General features: G+C 38.9%; 1 protein-coding gene across 2 annotated transcripts in view; it reads left to right on the forward strand.

Annotated features, from left to right (window-relative positions):
- The first annotated feature begins 3,023 nt into the window (after positions 1-3,023).
- Positions 3,024-21,375, forward strand: part of RBMS1 (RNA binding motif single stranded interacting protein 1) — a 146,971-nt gene continuing 128,619 nt past the window's right edge. For both annotated transcript variants that reach the window (XM_068138771.1, XM_068138772.1), the window contains exon 1: positions 3,024-3,269. In XM_068138771.1, coding sequence (XP_067994872.1) covers positions 3,195-3,269 — 75 coding nt within the window. In that variant the 5' untranslated portion in view covers positions 3,024-3,194. The remainder of the gene's footprint in view (positions 3,270-21,375) is intronic.

Genomic DNA, 21,375 nt, shown 5'->3' on the forward strand with positions numbered 1-21,375 from the left:
ATGAAAAGAAATTAGTAATATGGTTTAAATTTTCTTCTGTGATGCCATCCTGTCTGCATTGCACCACTTGCTCTCCTATTACTAAATTGGCTGAATAATTAACATATGAAAAAGAGACAAGAAGACATTGCCTCAGGTGACACTAAATTGTTGTGTGTTTTTTTTTTTTCCTTAAGAATTCTTCATTGATTCATTCTTAATAAACACCTTCAATACCATTTAAAAAAATAAATCACTGTGTCTGAGGCTTATGTAAATAATTCCAGTACAATGATTATATTCTCTAACCTCATTTTCACAAAAACTGAGGCCATTGGCAAACTCTCATTGTCAGAGGGATCACTGCACTGTAGAAGTTTGTGGTATTGACTTGCAGGCTTACTTTTTAAATTAAATGACAAATATTAAACTCCACCAGTTTTGATTTTCTGCAATGTCAGCTTTGCTAAAAAATGAAAGCAAATATTCCGATGGAAGACCATCTTTAATTAGAACATATTCTGGTTGAAAATGGAACCAAATTGGTTTCAATCTTACATTAATAGCGACACATGTTTGGAGATGAGGTTAAGCTTTAGAGCAAAATACCTTGTTTGGGCAAGTTCAAAGCCTCTGCATGGAGAGACTGGGATGGAATTTAGAGACCAGCTTTAGCTGTTACAGTTGTAATCAAATATTCTCTTAACCAAATTTCTTCTTTCATCACTTTCAGAAGCCACCGTGGCAGAATGCAGTCCTGCTCTTCTCACTGGCAGCCATCAACCATTCTCAGTAACGACACAACTAAGCTGGAGACTGTTGTAGTTGTAAATGTTAGAATGATACAGGCTTCCTTTCCCCTCTCCTCATTTCCTAGAGATTTTTTTTTCTTCTGGATGATTCTCTCCCCATTCATGATTGTCACAAGTACATTGTGCAAACACAGTAGCTGCTTACATAAAGATGGATTCTAGGAAAACACTCTTCTATTTCTAGCTATCTTCAGTCCAGTCTGTGTTTTCTTTCAGATCTCATTCTTTCTGTATCCTCTGGAAAATCCTCACAAAATCCATCCATCAGGTACCAGCCTTTATTTCTTCTTGTTTGTCCTATTTTTCCCAGAAGGAACCCATAACCTCTCAGCTTAAGAGAGGCCAGCATTCTTTGTAGATCAACCAAGAACTTCAGACCATAATTTGGCAGTTCTTAAAGCAATCTGTAGCAGTATCATCACGTATTTGGACTGTAGGAACACGTTTCCCCATGAAGCTTTTCAACTTCTTTTTTGCTATCCTCTGATCATGCACTACCATATTACCTTGCATTCCTCATATAATTGCAGCCTGTATGCTTTTTCCACTGTGTAAATGCCAGTACAGTCAACAGAAGGCAGCTGATTTTGGCCATGGCCATTTCAGCTTTTCCAGATGCACATTCTTAACCCCCTCAAATACCTGATATTTCTGTTCTGCTCAACGTTTCTAACTTTTCTCTAACTTTAATCTTTATCTCTCACACAGAAAGCTACCATTCTGGACACAAAAATATTACTAATGCATTTTTTCCCCCTAGTCATTCTAGCCATGTACTAACTAAAACAACAAACCCAAAACAATTCAAATGAAACCCCCCAAACCTAAGCAAAACTCAAAAGCTCCCACGCCTCTTTCCTGGAGAAAAAGCCATCTCTTAAAGATAGAACTATTTTTTTTTCTAATGTGTGGACCATAAGGCATAACAAATTTCTTCCCTGGGAAAAAAAATGTAAAACGATCTTAATGGCTAGCCAGGAGAGCTGCAATGTTGTTTACGTAATTGTCTCCTGCTCAGACGGAATTTGGAACGGTATCTGCAGTTACCTCTCATTGCTCAGCCTGCACCAGGGATTCATGACTGCACAAAGGCTGCCATTGCTGTTGCACTGGGATGCTTGTAAATCCTGACGTTTTTTAATCTTTCCTTCCACTATTATCACAATTAGCTTGGCTGATGCTAATACACTCGGGAGGACTATTATTTACTAATAAAACGGTGCTGCAAACAAAACAAAAAATATTAGTGTGACAAAGAAACGGTATTTGCTTAAAACTCTAAGAATCAGTTTATCTTTGGGTAGAAAAGAGACATATTTGTCAGAAGTAAACCCACTGGGCTAAGTAGGGATTTTATAAATAAATGTGAATTATAGTGTGCTGCTGGTCCTGACTTGTAAAGTTTGGGAAATGATCTTTTAGAGAGAAAATATTCAAGTGAAAAAAAATTGTAACTACTATCACCCGGAACTGGAATGTCTCCTGTTTGAGAATGAGGTGTACTACTTAGCAGCGCTGGCAAAAGTACAAATTTAAGGCTCTATCATGGGCCAGAAGGAGAGTATGGTCCGATTCTGTGGTTGCTGTTCTGTAATCTCATTTTAGCTCTGCAGTCCTTTCTGCTCCCCGCAAAAACTGGACCCTCTATCACCAGAGAGAACCGACGCCAAACGTAGTTTTCCAAAATTGCATCCCATTGTCCCCTGAAGCCTTCGCCCTGCCCCACTGATCGGCTACATGATGCACAAAGAGCAAAGGCGGTAACAAAGCACAGCCCGGCTAATTAGGTCAGAGCCGAGCCGTCTGCCGATACGACCACTGCAGCCCTCCTCCTCCTCCGGAACGTGGAACCCCCCTCCCTGCTCCGCTCCCCACAGGCATCGCAGCTTTTTCCGGCTCTAAAGCGGCGCCTCGGCTGAGCACCCCCGCTCGCTGCGGGCCGCCGAATAGCTCCCCCCTGCCCCGCGGGGGCTGCCCCGCCGCCGGGCCGGGGCTGTGGTCGCACGGCGGGCGCCGAGTGGGGCTAAGCACCGCCCCTCGTCCCCTCTCTCTCTCTCTCTCTCCCTCCTCCTTCCCTCCCTCCGCCAGCCCTGCTCCGCCGCCTGGCACCGCCACCGCTGCCGTGCCGGCCCCGAGCGCTCCCCGCTCCGCCAGCCGGCCCGCCGCCGCTGCTCGGCCCCGGCCGGGCGGGGACTTGGCAGCAACTCCCGGGGACTGAGCGAGAGTGTCTGCCTCCGCAGCCGCCACTTCACCGTGGCTTTTGGGTGGAGGAGGAGGAAGGTCTGGGCTCGGCCGAAGAGCAGCAGCAGCAGCCGCCGGCGGAGAGGAACAGAGACGGAGAGGCGGCCGGAGCCCCCCAAAGTGCCCCCCCATCCCTGCATTGCAGGCTACATTTCCAGCTTCATGGGCAAAGTGTGGAAACAGCAGATGTACCCCCAGTACACCACCTACTACTACCCCCAGTATCTGCAGGCGAAGGTAGGGTACGGCACGCCGGGCGCTGCGGCGCGGCTAAGGCTGGCCCCGCGCCGGGGCGGATGGCCAGGGCCGAGCCCGGACGGGGGCTCCGCGGAGAGGGGCACAGCCCGGGAAGGCGGTCAGGTTGCATCGGGGGATGGAGACAGGAAAGAGCCGGAAGCCCCTTCCTGCCGCCAGCCGCCGCCCCGGGAGCGCCTCCGGGAACCCTTCGGGCCGCTCAGCGGCCGCCGGGCTCCCACCTCCTCCCCTCGGTCCCGCTGTGCCGTCTCCGATCTGTCTCTTTCCCTCTCGCTTTCTCCCTCCCGCCGGTGGTCCCTCCTCTTCCCCAAGGCTCCCGGCGTGTCTCCTCCTTCCCAACCACGTCCTCGGCCGCTCTGCGGGGCCCCGCTCCCGCTGCCTTCACCTAGCGCAGCCTCCTTGAACGCAGAGGAACGACCCAAACTTTGGCTGGCAGGCCCCGAACTGGGTCTGTCCATTGTCGTAGTCGCACTTTCCGCAAGGGCGGGGGTGCGCTGATATCCTGGGGGGCGGCAGGGCGCGCTGATTGCTGTGATAGGGATGGCCGTAATTCCCCTCGCATACGGACACTGAGGAGGCTCGTGGACTCTGATGGATGCTCATTGTCCATTTTCTTGGACCTTTGTAAGCTGCCACCCTGCAGTTTAAAACTGGGTTAAAAATGCATTAAGGGTTCAGCTCCTGATGGCAAATATTGTACAGGCGTAGCTGCTGTTTGCAGGAAAATTGATGATAGTAATTCTGGTGGTGGTGGATCTCCACCTTTTTTTTATTTTTTTTATTTAATTCCCTTTCTCCTTCAAGTCTGTAAGGGTAGCCAGCCCCACTGCTCTAGAAGCATCATGCTGCAAACTGGCAGATGCAGAGGTGGTTGCATCAGCTGTCTGGAACATTTAGCATAAGCTTCTCCAACCACCAATGTCACGCCTCACAAATCAAAACAGACCTATATGAGGCTTGAAAGTGTGAACTTTTTAGAGGTTATAACCATGGCACCTGGGTTTTTTTATTGTGAGGTTTTTGTTTTAGTGGGGTTTTGTGTTTGTTTGGGGAATTTTGTTTCCTTTTTTTGGCTATTGTAGGGTCATGCCTATGTGGCAATGACAGGAAAAGAATTCCCTTTATCTGCACACTTGATAGACTGCTATTGTAGTCTGCGTTACTATGTTGTGAAATGTAATTTATACTGTTTGGCTGAAAAATAAGTTCAGTCTGGCAGTCATGAGACGTTTTTCAAGTCAATAATGAGAGGGCTTTGAAATGTTCTTTCATATATACAGAAATTGATAGAAGGTCTTAGGCGATTTGAAATTGCTAATCTCGTGAGTGTGTAATTGACATCAGTAGCCATTTAAATATTATGCTGCAGAGTAATCATTTAAGTACTGTTCAGATAAATATTTTTCATGTATCATTTTAAAGACAGGTAGAGTGCCTAAAGGATGGCCTTTTGCCTCACTTAACTCTATGATTATAGAAATATTATCAAAGGAAAAAAAAGTTTTTGTTCAGAAACTTTTCTCTTTATGATTTTGTGTGGAAATAGTAGGTTACAAAACAAGTACCTAACATTGAATATATATGAAGCAATGTCACTTGTCTTTTTTGAACTGTAAATAATTGAAGAGGAAGATAGACTGTAATAGCTTGCTGTAGTTATTAGAGTATGAACCTATAAATATATGATCCTATGAGAAAGCTTGATAGATCATCTTTTGAAAATGTTTCCTGTACAGATAATTTAATATTGATTTGTATTACAGTCAATGACATCTTCAAAACATCTTGCAGTCTTTGCTATGAAATTATACAGCCTGAAATTACATTACTCTGTTTCAGCAGAAAGAACACACAGCCATTTGGCCTACGCACAGGAAATCGAGTATCTGGGATCCAGTGAAAGTTTCCCTTTTACAGAGATACTGATTTTATAAAAGAAATAAAAGAAAAAAGGTGTCTCCTTAGTATAAATAAAAAGGACCTGTGACTAAATGTTGATATTCCAGTATGCAGAATTCACTAATCTAAGCAATCTTTTCACTATGGATCCTCTCTGAACAAGTAGAAAAGAATAATTTCACTAACAATTTTCTGTTGTTCTATTCTTTGGACCCTAAAAGAACCCGTTGTCCTGTACATCAACTATTTCAGTAATTCTGGAGAAATGTTTTGTTTTTATCACAGACAAATTGAATTGAATAGCCTTTGCTGCATATATGAATGGTAATGGTACATGATTACACGAGGGAATGTAAGAGATTTTGAAACTAGAAAATCTGGTGATTAATAAGCTGCTAATAGATAATTAGGATATGATCGGAACTGCCTGAAGAAGGGAGTTTTCTGGAGAGAGCTCAAATGTAGTCATGAGAACTTGCATGCATTCCTAGTGGCTCTTTAGGTTAAAATGTTGATGTGTCAACTATTCTAATTGCTACAAAATATGTTACAGATTTTAAAAACAGATTTTGCATTTGCCTGTTATGATCTTTATAATCTTATTCATGAAGTATCCAAGATGGTTCAGTCGTATATCCCGGGAGAAAATATAAACATTTGCTGTGATTCAGCACCTCCCTCCCCCTAGTCTTAGGGAGCTCAGCATTGAAAGAGATCAGTGAAACCAGAGACTTAAATTAAAAGAACAAAATAAACATTGGAAGCAAGTGCAAGGCTTTTAATGTGAAAAATCATTACAGCAATGAAAATAGTTTGAGATGGTTTTAAGCTGAAGCTTGTAAAACCTTTTGCATTTTGGGGACTGCCACGCTTTTTAGTCTAGCAAATGATATGTTTGACATATCTGTTAAACTTTCATGTCTTCTACTGAATGTATGTTTCAGGCTAGTTCCTGTATTGCATCATTACATGGTGTGTCAGAGGACATCAAAAATATTTTCCAAGTTCAATGGACGTTGTAAAGTTTTAGATACTTTCTTTAACAATATTTCGGTAACATTGCTGTGCAAGTTTGTAATGAAAGGATTCTCTAATTCAAGCATTTTAGAAAGTGATGCTAATTAAGATTGTATGTGTTTTACTAATGCTTAAAGACCTCTCTAACCAGGAGTAAAATCTGATTGTGCTGGGCAAAGTATTGTAACATTTAACAAGACAGAGTACACATACACTAATACAAATGTATATATATATTCTAGGCCATAATCTGTTTGCTTTCGTCAAGTAAGAAATAAAAGTCAATTGATGGTTTGTTTTCCTTTACCTAAATATCAAGTGGAATTCAGGGACAGAATGCACACAATGATTTACAAATAAATTATGATAACTAGCTGTATTACTGTTTTTTCCTTGGACTAGAATGCAACAATATGACTGGTTTTATGGATCTTAAAGGAAAGTTCTTTGTATAAGCGAGAGTTAGTAGAAACTGGCAACATTTCCTGTAGACAGCATGGTTTATTTAAGTGCAAGCATTTAACAGCCATAGATAGTACTCATGTGATACTTGCATTCTCTTACTTTTGAATGGTATTAGGTAACAACAACCCAGAAGAAAGGAAATCTTGAGAATCTTGCTGAATGACTTCAGAGTGGGCTTCTAACTATGTAATTTGGTAGCTGCAAGCCTAGTATTCTGGCAGCTAGGAAAAAAGAACTAATATTTCTAGAAGTTTGTGTACGTTTATAAGCAAGGCTGTTGTGGTGGGTTGAAGTTTCCCATTCACTAACTCAGTTGGAAGCAAATGGAAGTTGCCACAACCGTAGATCGATACAAACTTTTAGTAAGCAGGCAGAGTCTGTCATGTCATAAACTTTCAGGCTTTGACAGCAAGCTTTAACATGGGAACGTTTAATCCAGGCCTGTTGATGGCAGAGTAAGTAGGAAATCGGTTAACAGGAAACTTAACTGTAGTGTTAAACAAAACAGATATGAAACTTTCCTATTAGGAGACACTGGGTAATTCAAAGTTTACTGTCAGTGTATGAAGTTAACAGACTGATGTAGAACCTTCTGGTTTAGATGCTTCTAAAGCAGAGATGGTAGACCCCTCTATTGCTTTGTTGCTAATGAATACCTTTACTGACTTTTGTGACAAGCACGGGTTTATCACCTCTTTGAAAGTTTTGCTAGCTTATGAGCTGACTTTAATCAGCATAAATGGTTACTAATTCTAATCAGTTTAGTTAGATTTATTCCATATGCAGTGTGACAGCAAAATCTGTATGTAGAAGGCAGCAAGTTTACAGTAACACGGTATATGTCTGTTTGTAAGGTTGGATAGAAATAATTTGTGCACTTCTCATTGTGGTAAGTTACATTAGTTGTCCATAATTGTGATCTCGCTGGTTCTTGACTAAGCTTAGAAATACATTAAAAAAAAAAAAAAATCCCCAAAGGTTAGCTGTAGGCAAACTTTTTGGCTCTGCAGTTACCTGGTCCTCTTAGCCTCCCCAGCCTTTTGAACACGTTGTCTCCCACTCTGATCAGTCTGAGATGTTGTTGTGCAACTATCCAAAAAATTCCTTGAAAAAGTGTTGAGGAAGGAAAAGAAGTATAAAATGTACCAGTTTTTAGGAAAAAACTTGAGAGTGTTGGTGGTGAGGTTATTCCTCTGGCTCTATAAAATAATCCCAGGGGATGTAAAATGTCAAGAAATTAAGAGTGTTCTCTAGAATGAGCATTTTGTCATCTTCTAAACATCCCAGTCCAAAGCTGAGAGTGCCTGTTTGCATCCATCCAATTTGATTGTTTCATGTAATTTTTCTAGCTAGCTTATTTTGTGTGGGGCATCTCTGTCCTTGTCCAAGTTATAGCTCTGTTTAACATTCAAAGGTTAGTTTAGGTGGCTTGCTGTGAACTAGAAGTATGTCCTTCAGAAAGTATTTCTAGAAACTGTTGGATGAATAATTCTTGTATATGCAAAAGTCGAAGCCTTTGTGGAAATGGATAGAGCAAAGTTCATGTAAAGCTCTGCAAATGTTTGTCCTCTGTGCTTCAAATTACTCCAGTTTTGAAGTACTCTGTGTCATGGCCTCTCTTCAGCTCCATTGGCCAATACTCATTCGTAGCAGTATGTAACTGGATAGATTGTTAATAGTAGTGGCTTCAGAAAATGTTAAACCTAGATATTCCACATTGATGCATCTTAATGTATCATGTATGTTAATGGACATCATTGTAACTATTAAATGTAGAAACATTTCACATCATCATCTTGAAGAGCAGCTTCATTGAAGTCAGCATGAGTTTTGCCTTAGATTTCAGATAAGCAACATTTATTTGCTAGAAACTTGACTCATGCTTGGGTTATGCTGACCATGCTTATTTCAGAGGTGATGTACAATGACTTGATATTCATACGCTTCACTTGGGAGGGCCAAAGTGCAACATACGTATTGTGTGATGGGGACTGGAATCAAGGAGAATGATCAGTGGCTTCCATAAGATGTGCTAATTTTGTACATTTTCTAGGGAATTTTATAAAAAGAGTTTTAAAAAAGCTACAACTTCCTCCTTTAACCAAGCCTCCTTCGAGAGGGGCATGATAGAAATATATGTGCATCGGAGACTGAATTGGCACATGACGTAGTAAAAAATATTCCCCCTCCATCCTTAATAGTAGAAATGACAGATCCTTATTATCTTTTAATTTCATCCCTAGACTACATTTTGCTTGGGGCTTAATTTGATAGTGTGTGATTTGCCTTATTTAACAAATGTCAGCAAAATCTTGTGCCCTTTTCTTGATTTAGTAGTACCTTTACTGCTGATGTAGGATTCAGCTCTCTAGGCTGATAGTCTTATGGGACTGCTTTTTATGGAAAAGTAATAAACCAATGTATGACTTGAAAAGGGCTTCTAAAATTTGTCCAGTAGTGTTTTTCTTTGTGTTTGACTGTTGACCACCCCCCCAACCCCCCTGCACATAGTATGTTCCAAAGCTGCAACTATTGAATTATATTCAGTAGTTAGGCAAGAACTGTAAGAGACCAGAATTGCACAAATGTCTGCTTCATACTAGTGTGCTTTTTAGGTTTAACTTCAGTGCAGGATCCCAAGGCAGTCATGAAAGCTGTGTAGTCAAGTTTGTAGGGGAAGAAGTTAATTTTCTTTGAATAAAATAATTCTTTGAAGTATGTTTTCTTTCACAACTCAACTGTTACTCTTGGTAGTACCTAGGTTTTTTTCTCATTACTTTTAAACCAGGGTCAAACTTATGCTGTTTGGATTCTTACTTGCTTCCAACACTTTGCTTCTATTTAGAGCATAAAACTTCAGGCTACAGTCTCAAGGTTGAAATTTCTTGAGAGTAAATTTCTAAGCTTCCACTTTGTCTTGAAGGAACAAAGGAGAAATAGAAAAAAACATTGAGAATTTCCAGTGGAGAATAATAGAGTATACTCAAGTTGTTTTGTTTTGTTTTTCTAAATCTGTTTATCCATAAAACATTGCCTTTCAGAAAAATATGCAGGAGATACATTAAAAAAACCCACCTTGGACACAATTTTTAAGCTGCTTTAAAATCTGAGCAGCAGTTTGAGCTGTCAATGTTGATAGATGTGTCACTCAGAAAAGTAGTAGATGCTACTAATCCAGCAATTGTAATGAAGGACACTTGATTGTGATAGCAATGAAGAATTTTGAACAAAGGCATAGGAAAAAACTGGAAAATATAGCTTGGTACAGTTATGTATTTCAGTCTTAGTCTTCCAAAAAGCTGTAATCGTGAGCTAATAACAATGGTTTAAAAAAATAAGTTGTTTTTCATGAAATTACGCTTTGGCTTGAGAAATAGTGCTTTGAAGATACGTGCTTAGATTTAGCCAAAAAATATGCTACAAATTATGTATGCATTTTTGCTGTGTTGTGTAGACTTTCTATGGCCAGTGTAAAGTAGTGATCATAAATATTTCTACTGGAAATTCACCTGCTTTGTTAAAGAAGTGAACAATGTAGAGTGAACAGGCTTCATTTTGTGGTTTTTACTACAGGTTAAGAGCTGAATTCCCTTACTTGTCTCTTGGCAACACACACTGACACAATTTCTGTAGCAGTTTATAGGCTGTAGTAGTATCTGTGACCTCTTCTATCCCTCAGGCCATAGCTACATAGTCACTTTAATTTTACATAACTATGCACAGCAGCCAAGAAGGGCAGTTGAGTCTTTCCCCATTGCCCCCAGCAACTCATTCCTGTCCCTTCCCTTTTGCTGGCACTAGCATTTGTACAATCAGTCAGTGAGCAGAATCAAGAAAAAGGTTTAGCTGAAAACTAACCCAAAAATTCCAACTGTAAAACATTTTTACAGTGGAGTGATTAATGAGACATATACAGAGTTTGAGATTTGCATAGCTATGGAGGAAGTTGTCTCCTGGAAAAGTCCACCTTCTTGGGTCTTGCTTTTGGACAGCAAAAGTGGTGGTGCTTAACTTTTCTAAAGAGAAGCCTTTCCATGTCCTTAGCTAAAAGAGCAAAAGATCCATGCCAAAGGAAGACACAGCACAGCTCTTAGGTTACCAAAATTTATTGATTGCATATATATGCAGACAACTACTAGTATAATTTTTCTGTGACTTTATTTTCTCTACTGCTGTTTTAAATTGTGTTGAATGGCAGTGCGCTAAGTGTTAAAAAGCCATTTCAGTCTATCATTCATTCTTACAACCAATGAGCATGGAAGAACGTGTGAAATAAGCTGCTGAGAGCGTTAAAGTTAGGTATAGGCCTGGGAGGAAAGAAAGAAAGAAATGTAAACAGGCCTTCCAGAGGCCATGTAGCATAGTGTTACAGCTAACTTTCCATTTTCAGCACAGTGCAACATTGATATTTTATTTCATTCTGAGGAAAGAGGGGAGAAGGCTGGCACTTCAAATTAGCAGCAGCTGCAGAATTAAGACAAGGGTGTTAGTGACTCATTTGGAAAAGTACTAGCTAAAACATTCTGTCTCCTAGAAAAAACATTTAAGAAGCGTTTATGATACAAACTTTGAATTTCATGAATAGTGCCCATTTACTTCTGACAATTGCATATTAAATGCATGGGAGAATGCATGGGAGCATTTTGGAGGGGGAAACGTCTCAGTTAATAGAGTCAAAGACTCCAGAATGCCTCTTACTTCTTTTAACACAATCAGTTAGCAAAAAATTCAGATTCTTATTGTTCCAGGTAGAAGGAAAAAATGGTGGTACTCAGTTGTTTCTTTGATGTAGCTGAATTATTGACAAGGAGTAGTCAAAATCCAGTTTCCCTCAACATAGGCATTTTGAATAATAGGAGGAGTTTCTTTGTTCTCAGTCCCACATTCCATTCTCCGGTTCACTATTCTTGCTGTTTAGGCATCAGGATGGTATACTCGGTGCTTAAGTTTAGGTTGTTCTCTCTTCCTTTCATAGCTCTATTTGGGTGAGTTTTTTTCCCCCTTCTCTGATGAATGTATGTTTCCCTGTTTTATCCCCAAGTCCTACAATTGGCTTTTTTTAGCTTTAAGAGGAGAAGGCTAAAGAGAAATCTGACTGCTGACTAATTATATCAAATCAGCATGTATAGACAAGGTTGAACCAGACCCTTCTTGGAGGTGCACAGGGATAGGATCACAGGACTATTCAGGTTGGAAAGGACTTTATGGGCTCTCTTATCCAACTTTCTCCTCAAAGTGGTGTCACCTATAAGATCAGATCAGGTAGCTGAGGATCTTAGCCAGTCTGGTCTTAAAAGCACAGCATCTCTGCACAACCTCATCTAATGATGGCTGTCCTCATGGGGAATTTTATTCCTCCCTCTGTCTGAACATCTCTTGTTTAATCTTACTCTTACTGATGAATCCTTGCACTGTGCACCACTGTAAGAACATAGCTTCTTCTCTTCGATAACCTTCTCAGAGGTTTCCATTCTACAAATGGAAAGATGTTATAAAGTCTCCAAATCATTCTTCAGACTGAATAAGCCCAGTTTCTCCAGTTTTTCACAGAGTATGTGATCTAGGCCCCAGCTGTCTTGACTGGCCTCCACTGAACTTGCTCCAGCTCATCAAAGTCTTTCTTTTACTTGGGGCCTGAAGGTGCCATGTAGTATTCTAGATGGGGTGTATCAAATGGGGGGATAGTCACTTCCCTCACAAGGGGCACACCTTAGTACCAGCTCATGCTCAGCTTGTGGTCTGCCACAACCTTCATTGACAGCCAGTCAGTCCCCAGCCTATAATTCTGCAAGGGAACTCTTCCTTCCCAGGTGCAGAACTTTGCACTTATCTCATATAAAAATATTGAACACACCATCCAAAGATAGACAGTTGTAGTGTTCCACTTGGTACTGGCCTCCAGGTGTTAACTATGATTCCCTGAGCCTTGCTATCCTGTTAGTTTCATTCTAATCTACTTGTCCAGATTATAATGTCAGATGAATATACTGGGACACAATGTCAAAGTCTGTACTAAAATAAATGTGAATGCCATTTGGTGCTCTCCCCTGGTCTACAGATGGTTTTATCATAGATGGGAATAAGCAATAGGGTGCAGCACAGTGGACACAAGTTGTGCAATGAGATAATAAGACAAAGAACTTTTTTTTTCAAGCCCCTCAACAGATGCTAAAAGAGGTTCTAAAATCTGATGGAGATAGTAAAAACTAAACTGGATAAGGTTCTGAGCACCCTGATATAGGTGAACCTGCTCTTGAAAGGAAGTTGGACTAGATGACGTCCAGATATCCTTTCCAAACTAGTGTGTGATTCTGTAAGGTAGATCCTGATAACTATCGTTACTATAAAAGGCTGTAACATAATTGTTACAGTTCCTTCTATTCTTCATCATTGTAAGCTGTGATATGGTATTTGGAAAGGAAAGATATAGAAGCAATTCCCATTTTCTACTTAACAGAGCATACATTCTACGAAGGTGCAAATGACATTTCAATAATCTCTTCAACATGTAAATTCCCTTATTCCTTTTTGGAAAATACCATTTTTTAAGCTGCTCAAAATTGAAGGTTTTAGACTTGTCTGTTTGTTCTTCTCTTGGCAGAACATTACAGTGCTACAAAACTCTGCTGTACATTGTGACAGACGTGTATACGTTCTCATACCAAGCTGAGATTGCTTGCTCCTGAACCCAATCTGAATTTTGTCTCAGGCATGAATTAAAACTTAAAACCATAATTAACCTCAGATTAAATCCTGTTTCTTTCTGACTTGACGTTATTCAGAGGAACAGCAATGAGTATTGAGGAAGGCAGTGTTCTGAGTTTCTAGTAGAAAACACAGGAAACATTACTGTGTTCCTGTTGCTCTTCACTGACAATTCTACTATACCTCAAGTGACTTGTCTTCCAGTTTACAAGGAGTTCATCAACTGCAGAAGCTATGGATATATGAAGGCCTTCCAAACCCACCCACCCAGCTTCTTTAGCAGGTTCTGCTTTGATTAGCAGTTCTTTCCAGTGTCTTTTTATATACTCACTCCCCCATATATTCTAAGGATTTTCAGTGGCGGTTATAATAATAGGAAGCTCCTATGACCCCAAACCATGAATATAATCTTAAAGATGCTGCTTCTACTAGATCTCAAAAAAAAAAAAAAAGGAGTTGTCAGCCAGTTTGATGATGAGAAAAACATGTAAAGCCTACCAAACATCAGTTCATTTTTGCACTGCTAACTAAATAATTTGATCACAGTTGTTCAGTAGTTCTGAAAATCAAGTTTCTTGTTATGTGTCAGAATACATGTTTAGGGTCCTAAAACAGGATTAAGTTGGCCTTAAGATGACTTCCTCCTCATGGCTAGAAAGCTATGGAGACAGCAGCATTATTACTCCAAGTCATTATCACAGGAAAAAAAAATCACGTAATTGAACATTTATTTATTTCATTCTTTATCCCAGAGTGTTTACCATGATGGTGACTGGTCTGTCTGAACGTAAATAAAAGTGAAGATTTTAACAAAAAAAAAAAAAAAATAGAATTGGGAAAAAAAAAATGCAAGACACATTTGTGCACTGGCAGTGTTTCTACTTTTAGGAATTTTAAATGCTGTTCTTGGACTTCTCTTTAGTTGAAGGTTTGGGACTAGGGAAGAGTGTTACGCAGCATCGAACACGTACATGCTAATTAGTCATGGATCTTTCTGTGAGAAACAGCCAAAATAGGTGGTAAAGAAGAAAGAATGACAAGGTTTACTTTGCCATGCTGCTTTGAGGCAGAAAAGCATCTATACATATTTTATATCTGCTACCACTTTCCTTTTTTTAATACTGGGAGTGAAATTCCAGGTTGAATAAAGAAGTGAATAATGAACAAAATAATGATCACTACTCTTTTTTTTTTTTTCCCCTCTTTCTTTCTTTTTTTTTAAACAAAACAACTGTGTGTAAAATAAAACACACTGGGCCATTTTCCATGCATGCCTACAGTCTTCATCTCTGTCAAGATTAGTATAAAGATCTTTTTTTCACTGATATTGGTACAAAATTTAGAAACACATATATGTTAAGCAACAGAACTCCTGACATTTCTGCGGCACACCCTTCTAAGAGTAAGGATTTATCTGAGTGTTTCCTTCCAAAATGTATTCCATCTTTCCCATTAAAGGAAAATGTGCTGCATCTCACCCAGTTGCTTTTATTGTCCAGGGAAAATGCTGCAGATCTGGTGGTTGTTGTGCTCTGGTTGTTGTTCCTAATACTTATTTATATAAACATTATAAAAATGTTGTTGGATTCATCTAGCAATTGTTATAAAACATGCACTGTTGATCCAGATTCCTGGACAATGTAGTTATTGCTCCTCTTTAATCCTTGACAGTGGTGGTGTCTACTCTGCAAGACATCCTGTGCTTTGAGTAATTTAGGTATTGAGCAGCCTAGTGAAGTATGAATGTGTGTGTATTGTTTATAAAGTGTTCTGGGTGGCTGCTGTGTAATGAAAGCACTTCTCTGTAAAATGGCATTTTTGTCATAAATGAAGACAGTGCTTCTCTTGACACTGATAGTGACTTTCATGTGTTCTCTAACTTAAATGGCCATAGAATCTAGTCTTTGCAGAAAAGTTATGCACCAGAATCTTACTTCTATCTAGAAAAAAAAATTTAAAAAATCAACATTATAATATTAATTTTCACATTTATTTCATTACATCTCCCCATTTTTCAATTGCAATGAGCTGTAACATCTCTGGATCGTAACAGACCGTTATTGTTCATGCCAGCCTGTAGCTTTAAAGCAGAATCCAGGATCCATTTGCTCTGGATCCCTTGGAGACAGCACAAAGAAGGCTCACTGGTATCAAGAGTTGTATAGAAGCCTGAGCGACTCTGACATCAAGAGACTGAGCTGGGATTTCTGGGAGCAGAAAGCTGAGAGCCATGTCTGGGAATGGCAAACATTTCACAGTTTTCTTTTGATAATTGATACTTATAGGAATAGCATCTGGAATAGAGGAAAGAAAAGCATGGTTTAGGATAGCAATGAGATAACAGTAAATTAGTAATCTGGTTTCTGTAATTTCCTACAATCTTGGCTTCACTGAGGCCATAGACATCTTTGGAAGAATTACCTGCTATTAGTCCTTACTCCCACGCTGAGAGACCTAGAGTATCTGGTCTCAAGATCAGTGGGCTTGAACAGAAGGAATGTGGTTCCATAGGCAAATCTGCTTTACTTTCTTTGTTCCCCTAGCATGGAGTGTATCTCTGAAAGTGGTTTGAATAGGTTCTTTAAAGGTGGCTATAGACCTGTCTCTTGAGCTTTGTGTTGTCATTTGAGGTAGGAAAAGGGAAAAATGTAAATGAAAAATACAAAGCTGGCTGAAGGGAAAATAGATGGAAAACTAATTTTGAAAGAGGAAAATTGCTGAAGAGAACAGATAAGGGAAAAGAATGAGAGAAAAGGGCAGGAAAGAGAAAAAGCACAGTTCAGCGGAGAGGCTGGGCATGTGTGCCAGAGCATGGCACAAAGAAGACACCTCCAGTGCCAGGCCAACTGTGGGGAGTTGCATCTCCAACAAAAGGAGAATGAAGGCAGTATTCTGGAAGAATTCAGTCTGGGGACTGCTAAAGTTCAGCAAAAAATAAAGGTTAATTTTACAAAAATAATGGAGAATTTTGTGGAATAGACAGGCAAGACCTCAGGGGGAAAGGCCTTGTTTTTTATAGATTGTGAGAGGACAAAAGGTACTCATGGGGAATATTTGGCAGTTATCTTTGCCTCTTAACTGGTGCAGCCATACTGTGATACTGTAGATAAAGTTACAGAGGTAAACTCAGAACTGAAGACTTTGCCATTTCTTGTAGATTGTACATCTGTTTTCTTATTACAGTGAAACTAGAGTAAGTGCAAAGACTTCCTGAACACACTCTTAAATGACGTGGTAATGTTGCTATTCTTTTTGATACTTTATATGTTCAGGGATTCTATTACCCTGATAGGTCTGGCATGAGTCTCAATCCAAGAAAATATACAGTATAGAACGGACTAAATGGAATTAGCATCCACAATAGCACCCAGAGTATTACTATACTCTATCACATAGTAAGTACTACTGGAAAAAGTGGGTAAACAGAAAAAAATTAAATCAGAAGACATCTTTATCAAGATAAAAAAAGTAGAAGAGTATGCATGGAAAGTAGAGTTCTGTTGAAATTACACAGTGTATCAGCCTAAGTGAAACCTGGAATGTATAGTAACATATTTTCATGCCTTTAAACTTTACACATACAGAAACATGCTTTCTCAGAGGCTAAAGTCCATCCTAGCAGTCTGAGCAGGTCAAGTGTTTGGACTAGAAATAACATTCCAGTTTGCTTTGGTGAGGGGAGAGGTGGGCTTCCTGTTTGGGTTAAAATCACTTGTAGGGAAAAGCAGGACCAAGAGAAGCTGTGAAGTGCTAAAGTCAGCAGCGGAAAATAGCATTTCCATAACTGAGATGGGATTGTTTGTATATTTTAATAGATATTTTTTATTATGTGGACAAAATCACTCTCTACTGTGCTATAGACTTTAGAGATGGTAGAGATTATGATATTACAAATGGGTAACAGATTGTATTTTTCTCTCATAGTCTACCTCTGTGGAGCAACACTGACCAAAAAGGGCTTCAATTTTGTGGAAAAGGAGTCACAAATAATAAGTAGTGATTTTGCATTTTGAGTATGCTGTACTGAAGCCACAACTCTACCTGATGAAGACATCTTTTTCATTTTTTTCAGGCTTTTGGGTTGTGGGTTATTTTTGTATTTTTGGGGTTTTTAATCATTGGTCATATTGATGATGATAGCTCTCAAAAAAAAAAAATAGAAAATTCCAGTTTTGCAGCATCGAGTTTAATCCTGAATCTCTTGTGTGCAGTGATCCTCTGAGAATGGTATTTGGCATTGAATTCCTTTATTTTGACTGCAGGGATCTTTGACGAGTACCTGCTGTGCAAGCACTGTGCAAGCACTGTGCAGGATACTAGCACAGCGAGCACTGGGGGAAGACCAGATATAAAGGTTTATTAGGTACTCTGAAATAATTACCCCCAAATAATTTCAAGGGAACAGAGCTTTCCTCTTGAATAAGAGTGCCATTGTCCAAACCAGCTTAATCTATTTTCAAAGCCACTGAAACATGGTTTCCTTCTCATGGCGTTACTTATAAATTTTTATGCATACACAAGCTTTCTCTTCCTAATTCTTTTCAGGACAAAGCACTGAAGGTTTGATGATGCTGAAGTAAACAGATTGTGTTAGACAGTAAGAGAATATTGATGTTAGTAAGATTTAGGGTTTGTCTACACATAAAATGTAATGGAATTTATAAGGAAATACTTTTATGGAATTAGTGAGCATTATAAATTCCCACATAGATGTTCACTTTTCTACCCACCCATATCAAGAGTTACTTCCAAGTAGTTCTGGTAAACTTCCAAATGTAGACAAGATTTAATCAAGCCTGACTCGATGTGCTAAACTCATGTCAACTAATGCTCTATTAACCGTATTGTCTGCTAATTCATAATGTTCATCGTTTTAATTATATGACTAAATCCAGTAATATCAGAAGTAAATAAATGCACAACAAATATTTATTCACCTCACTAAGTGAGGATTTTACCTGCATGCAGTGTTCAGAACTGGGCTCCAGAGTACTTGGCAGAACACAGGTAAGGTTTCTCTGCATTTGTTTTGATGTCCCCTTTCTTGAAAATTATAAGTACTGAAGTTACACAGATATCTTCAATTTAATTTTAAATTGAAAGGTTTCTGGGATATGCAGTCATGTAAAACACCTGACTGGGCACATCATCATTCTATCAACATTTATATTACACAGTAGTAGTTCTATTAATAAAAAGTTATGCAGAAAAATGGATATGAAGTTGCTTAGCTTTATAAAAACTACATTAACAGTGTTGTATACATATGATGCATTTAATTTAATTGCACTAAGCACTGACATGAGAGCAACTCTGCTTAGTTATGGCGCTCCACTTAAAATTGGAGGGACATGGAGTTAAATAAGTAATGCTGAAGAGAATTTGACTCTAAATACAGGGGGAAAAAAACCCCAAAACCAAACAACTACAGTCTCTATCATATTCTACTTTTGTGACTCTTATAGACTTCCAAGAGAATTGTACATTTGCATCCCAGGGCAGAAATTGGCTGTGTGCTTGGAAGCATGAAATCTCTCAAGGTAATACTTCATAACTATGGAATGTATCCCATGACTGATACGTAGCTAAGAACCAAGAATCAAATTACACATTAGAAATACTTGAAATGAAGTATTTATCTAGTAAAAGAGAGCATTATGTGATGTAAACAATCTATGTTTTTGTCTTCTTGGAGATGTATTGCAACATAAATGCATGAAATATTTAAATAAGTATGCTCCTCTTTCCTGCTTTTAAAAAATTTTAGTACTATTTCTTTAAGAAATCAAATTTGGTTTTTTGTGGGGTTTTTTGTTTGTTTTTTCTTGAATTCACCTATTAGAATTTTATATTTGATTTTTTTTTTAAGTATCTGTTTTAATTTCATTTTAGATTCTTCTTCACTCCAGTTGTTTGGAACTTTTGATCTTAAGCAATCAGTTCCCAAACATAGATATTTGTTTCAGCAAGGAAGGAGTGAACATCCCAAAACTCTTACTGCTGTCAGCACAGGAGCATTTACTAAGGCATTCTCAGTATGTTTTCACTAAAAAGAAAAAGAAAAAAAAGTTACTGAAAACAAAAGTTAAATTTGTGAACTCCATTGTCCATCTTAGTGCATGTAAGATTGACAATTATTTGACTATTCATTTTCACTGTGGCCCAAACATCTGCAGGTACGGATGAGCTGTTTTGTCCTCAAGCAGACATACCTTATGTAGTGTGAACTATACTCACTTTTCCTGAATCCATTCCCAGTACAAACTGTAGCCCTATCCTGGTTTAATGAGGACAGATTCTATCCATCTCATCTTCTTCCCGTGATACTTCTGCCTGCCTACAGCATTATGCCAGGTGGGGAAGATGATAAACATGATTTTGGGTAGCAGCTCTCATAGTTTGGGAGACCCTTCTCTGTTGCCTTTGATCAATATAAAGAATTACTAAGGATCCAACTAAACCTACAGAAAGCAAATTCTTGGGGAAAATAGAAAAACATGTTTAGTCGAAATAAATTGTAAAGGAAAGGCAGATTTTCTTATGTTTGTTGTTTTACCTGAGGTTCTGTTCACGTGAGCCCAGGCGGTCAGGAGGATTTTCTCTGGAAGCTGGGTTTGACACTGCATGTGAGAGACTGCAAGGTACTTGCTAGTTGATTCAGCCTATCAGTTGTTACTCATTATATTACTGAAGCACTCTGGCAGCCCTCCACACATGTCAAGAATCCTTTGCATGAGGTGCATGACTGCCATGATGGGCTTTCATGTCTCGATGAAACACAGGAGCAAAGTGAATTTAGGAGGGTACAAACAAACTGGGTAGTAGTAGTAGTGTTTTGTGTGATAATCCTTGGCTTTAAGTTAAACTACTACTTTTTTTTAAAAAATAAAACTCATTGCATAATGTGCATTCAATATCCTGCAACTAATGGGTTCCATTAGGCAAATCTCAGTAGTTAGGGAGATAATGTCAGACCTCATGGTCAAAAGAACTCAGTTCCAACAAAGTGAGATGTTATTTTTTGCTAATACTTAATTTCTGGCAACTTTTATTATATTGAAAATGGATTAATCGTGGGAATTAGTATTTGGAATTATTCTTGTAGTCAAGAATATTCACAGGATAAAAAAAAATTGAAGTTCTATCTGACCTCTGCAGATTTTGCCTGTTTACTCTAGCTCTGAACTGTCTAGATTCCAACAGCTATGTTGATAAAAATGTAGGTGTGCTGAACTTTGCATAAGTTTTTAGGCATATATATTATAGTGACATATAGTTGTGGCTACAGAAATATTACCCTCTGTCATGTTGCAAAATACAAGCCAATTACAAAAAGCACAACTTGCAATGCCCATCCCTGAGAAGAGATTTCACATGAAGACTATGTACAGCCATTTTTTCAGTGAAGTTTCTCTGTCCTGCTGAGCATAAAATTAAAAAACACCTATATAATAGAGACTTGAAACACTGTAAATTACGTCCTTTAACAATAAATGAACTTTCTTCTTATATTGAACCTAAGTTTAGGAATGCAGTGTTCTCTGTCTCATAATTGTCTGCCTACACACACCCAGTCTGCACTTCCTATAACAACTCATCATTGAAGGAGCACCCGTCCTGTATTTTTGGCTCGAACTGTGTATTTTTGTAGTGGAAGATGTCTTTACATTAACAAAAATAACTTTGTAATGATTATACATTAGAGTTGCTGGTGCCAGTTTTGCATTGTTATGTGTATAAATACTTGTTAGAACATGAATGATATTTTCAGAGGAACTGTACAGTTTGTGGACCTATTAAGTGGTTTTGGCTTCTTTAAAATATTAAACAACATGTCTGTTGAGTATGTACTTTTTTCCGTATTAAACATATCTTGCCATTTGTTAGGCTGTGATGATTTTGTTCTCCAGGGAAGCTAGCAAAAGGTGACAGACCAGTTCTCAGTCCAGGAAAATTTAGACCAGGGCTTAGAAGGACAACTCATCATTCCATAAAATAAAAA

This window comes from Melanerpes formicivorus, unplaced genomic scaffold, assembly GCF_026170545.1.
Source record: "Melanerpes formicivorus ecotype bairdi unplaced genomic scaffold, bMelFor1.0.p_v2 SCAF_5, whole genome shotgun sequence".
In the NCBI taxonomy this organism is placed as follows: Eukaryota; Metazoa; Chordata; class Aves; order Piciformes; family Picidae; genus Melanerpes; species Melanerpes formicivorus.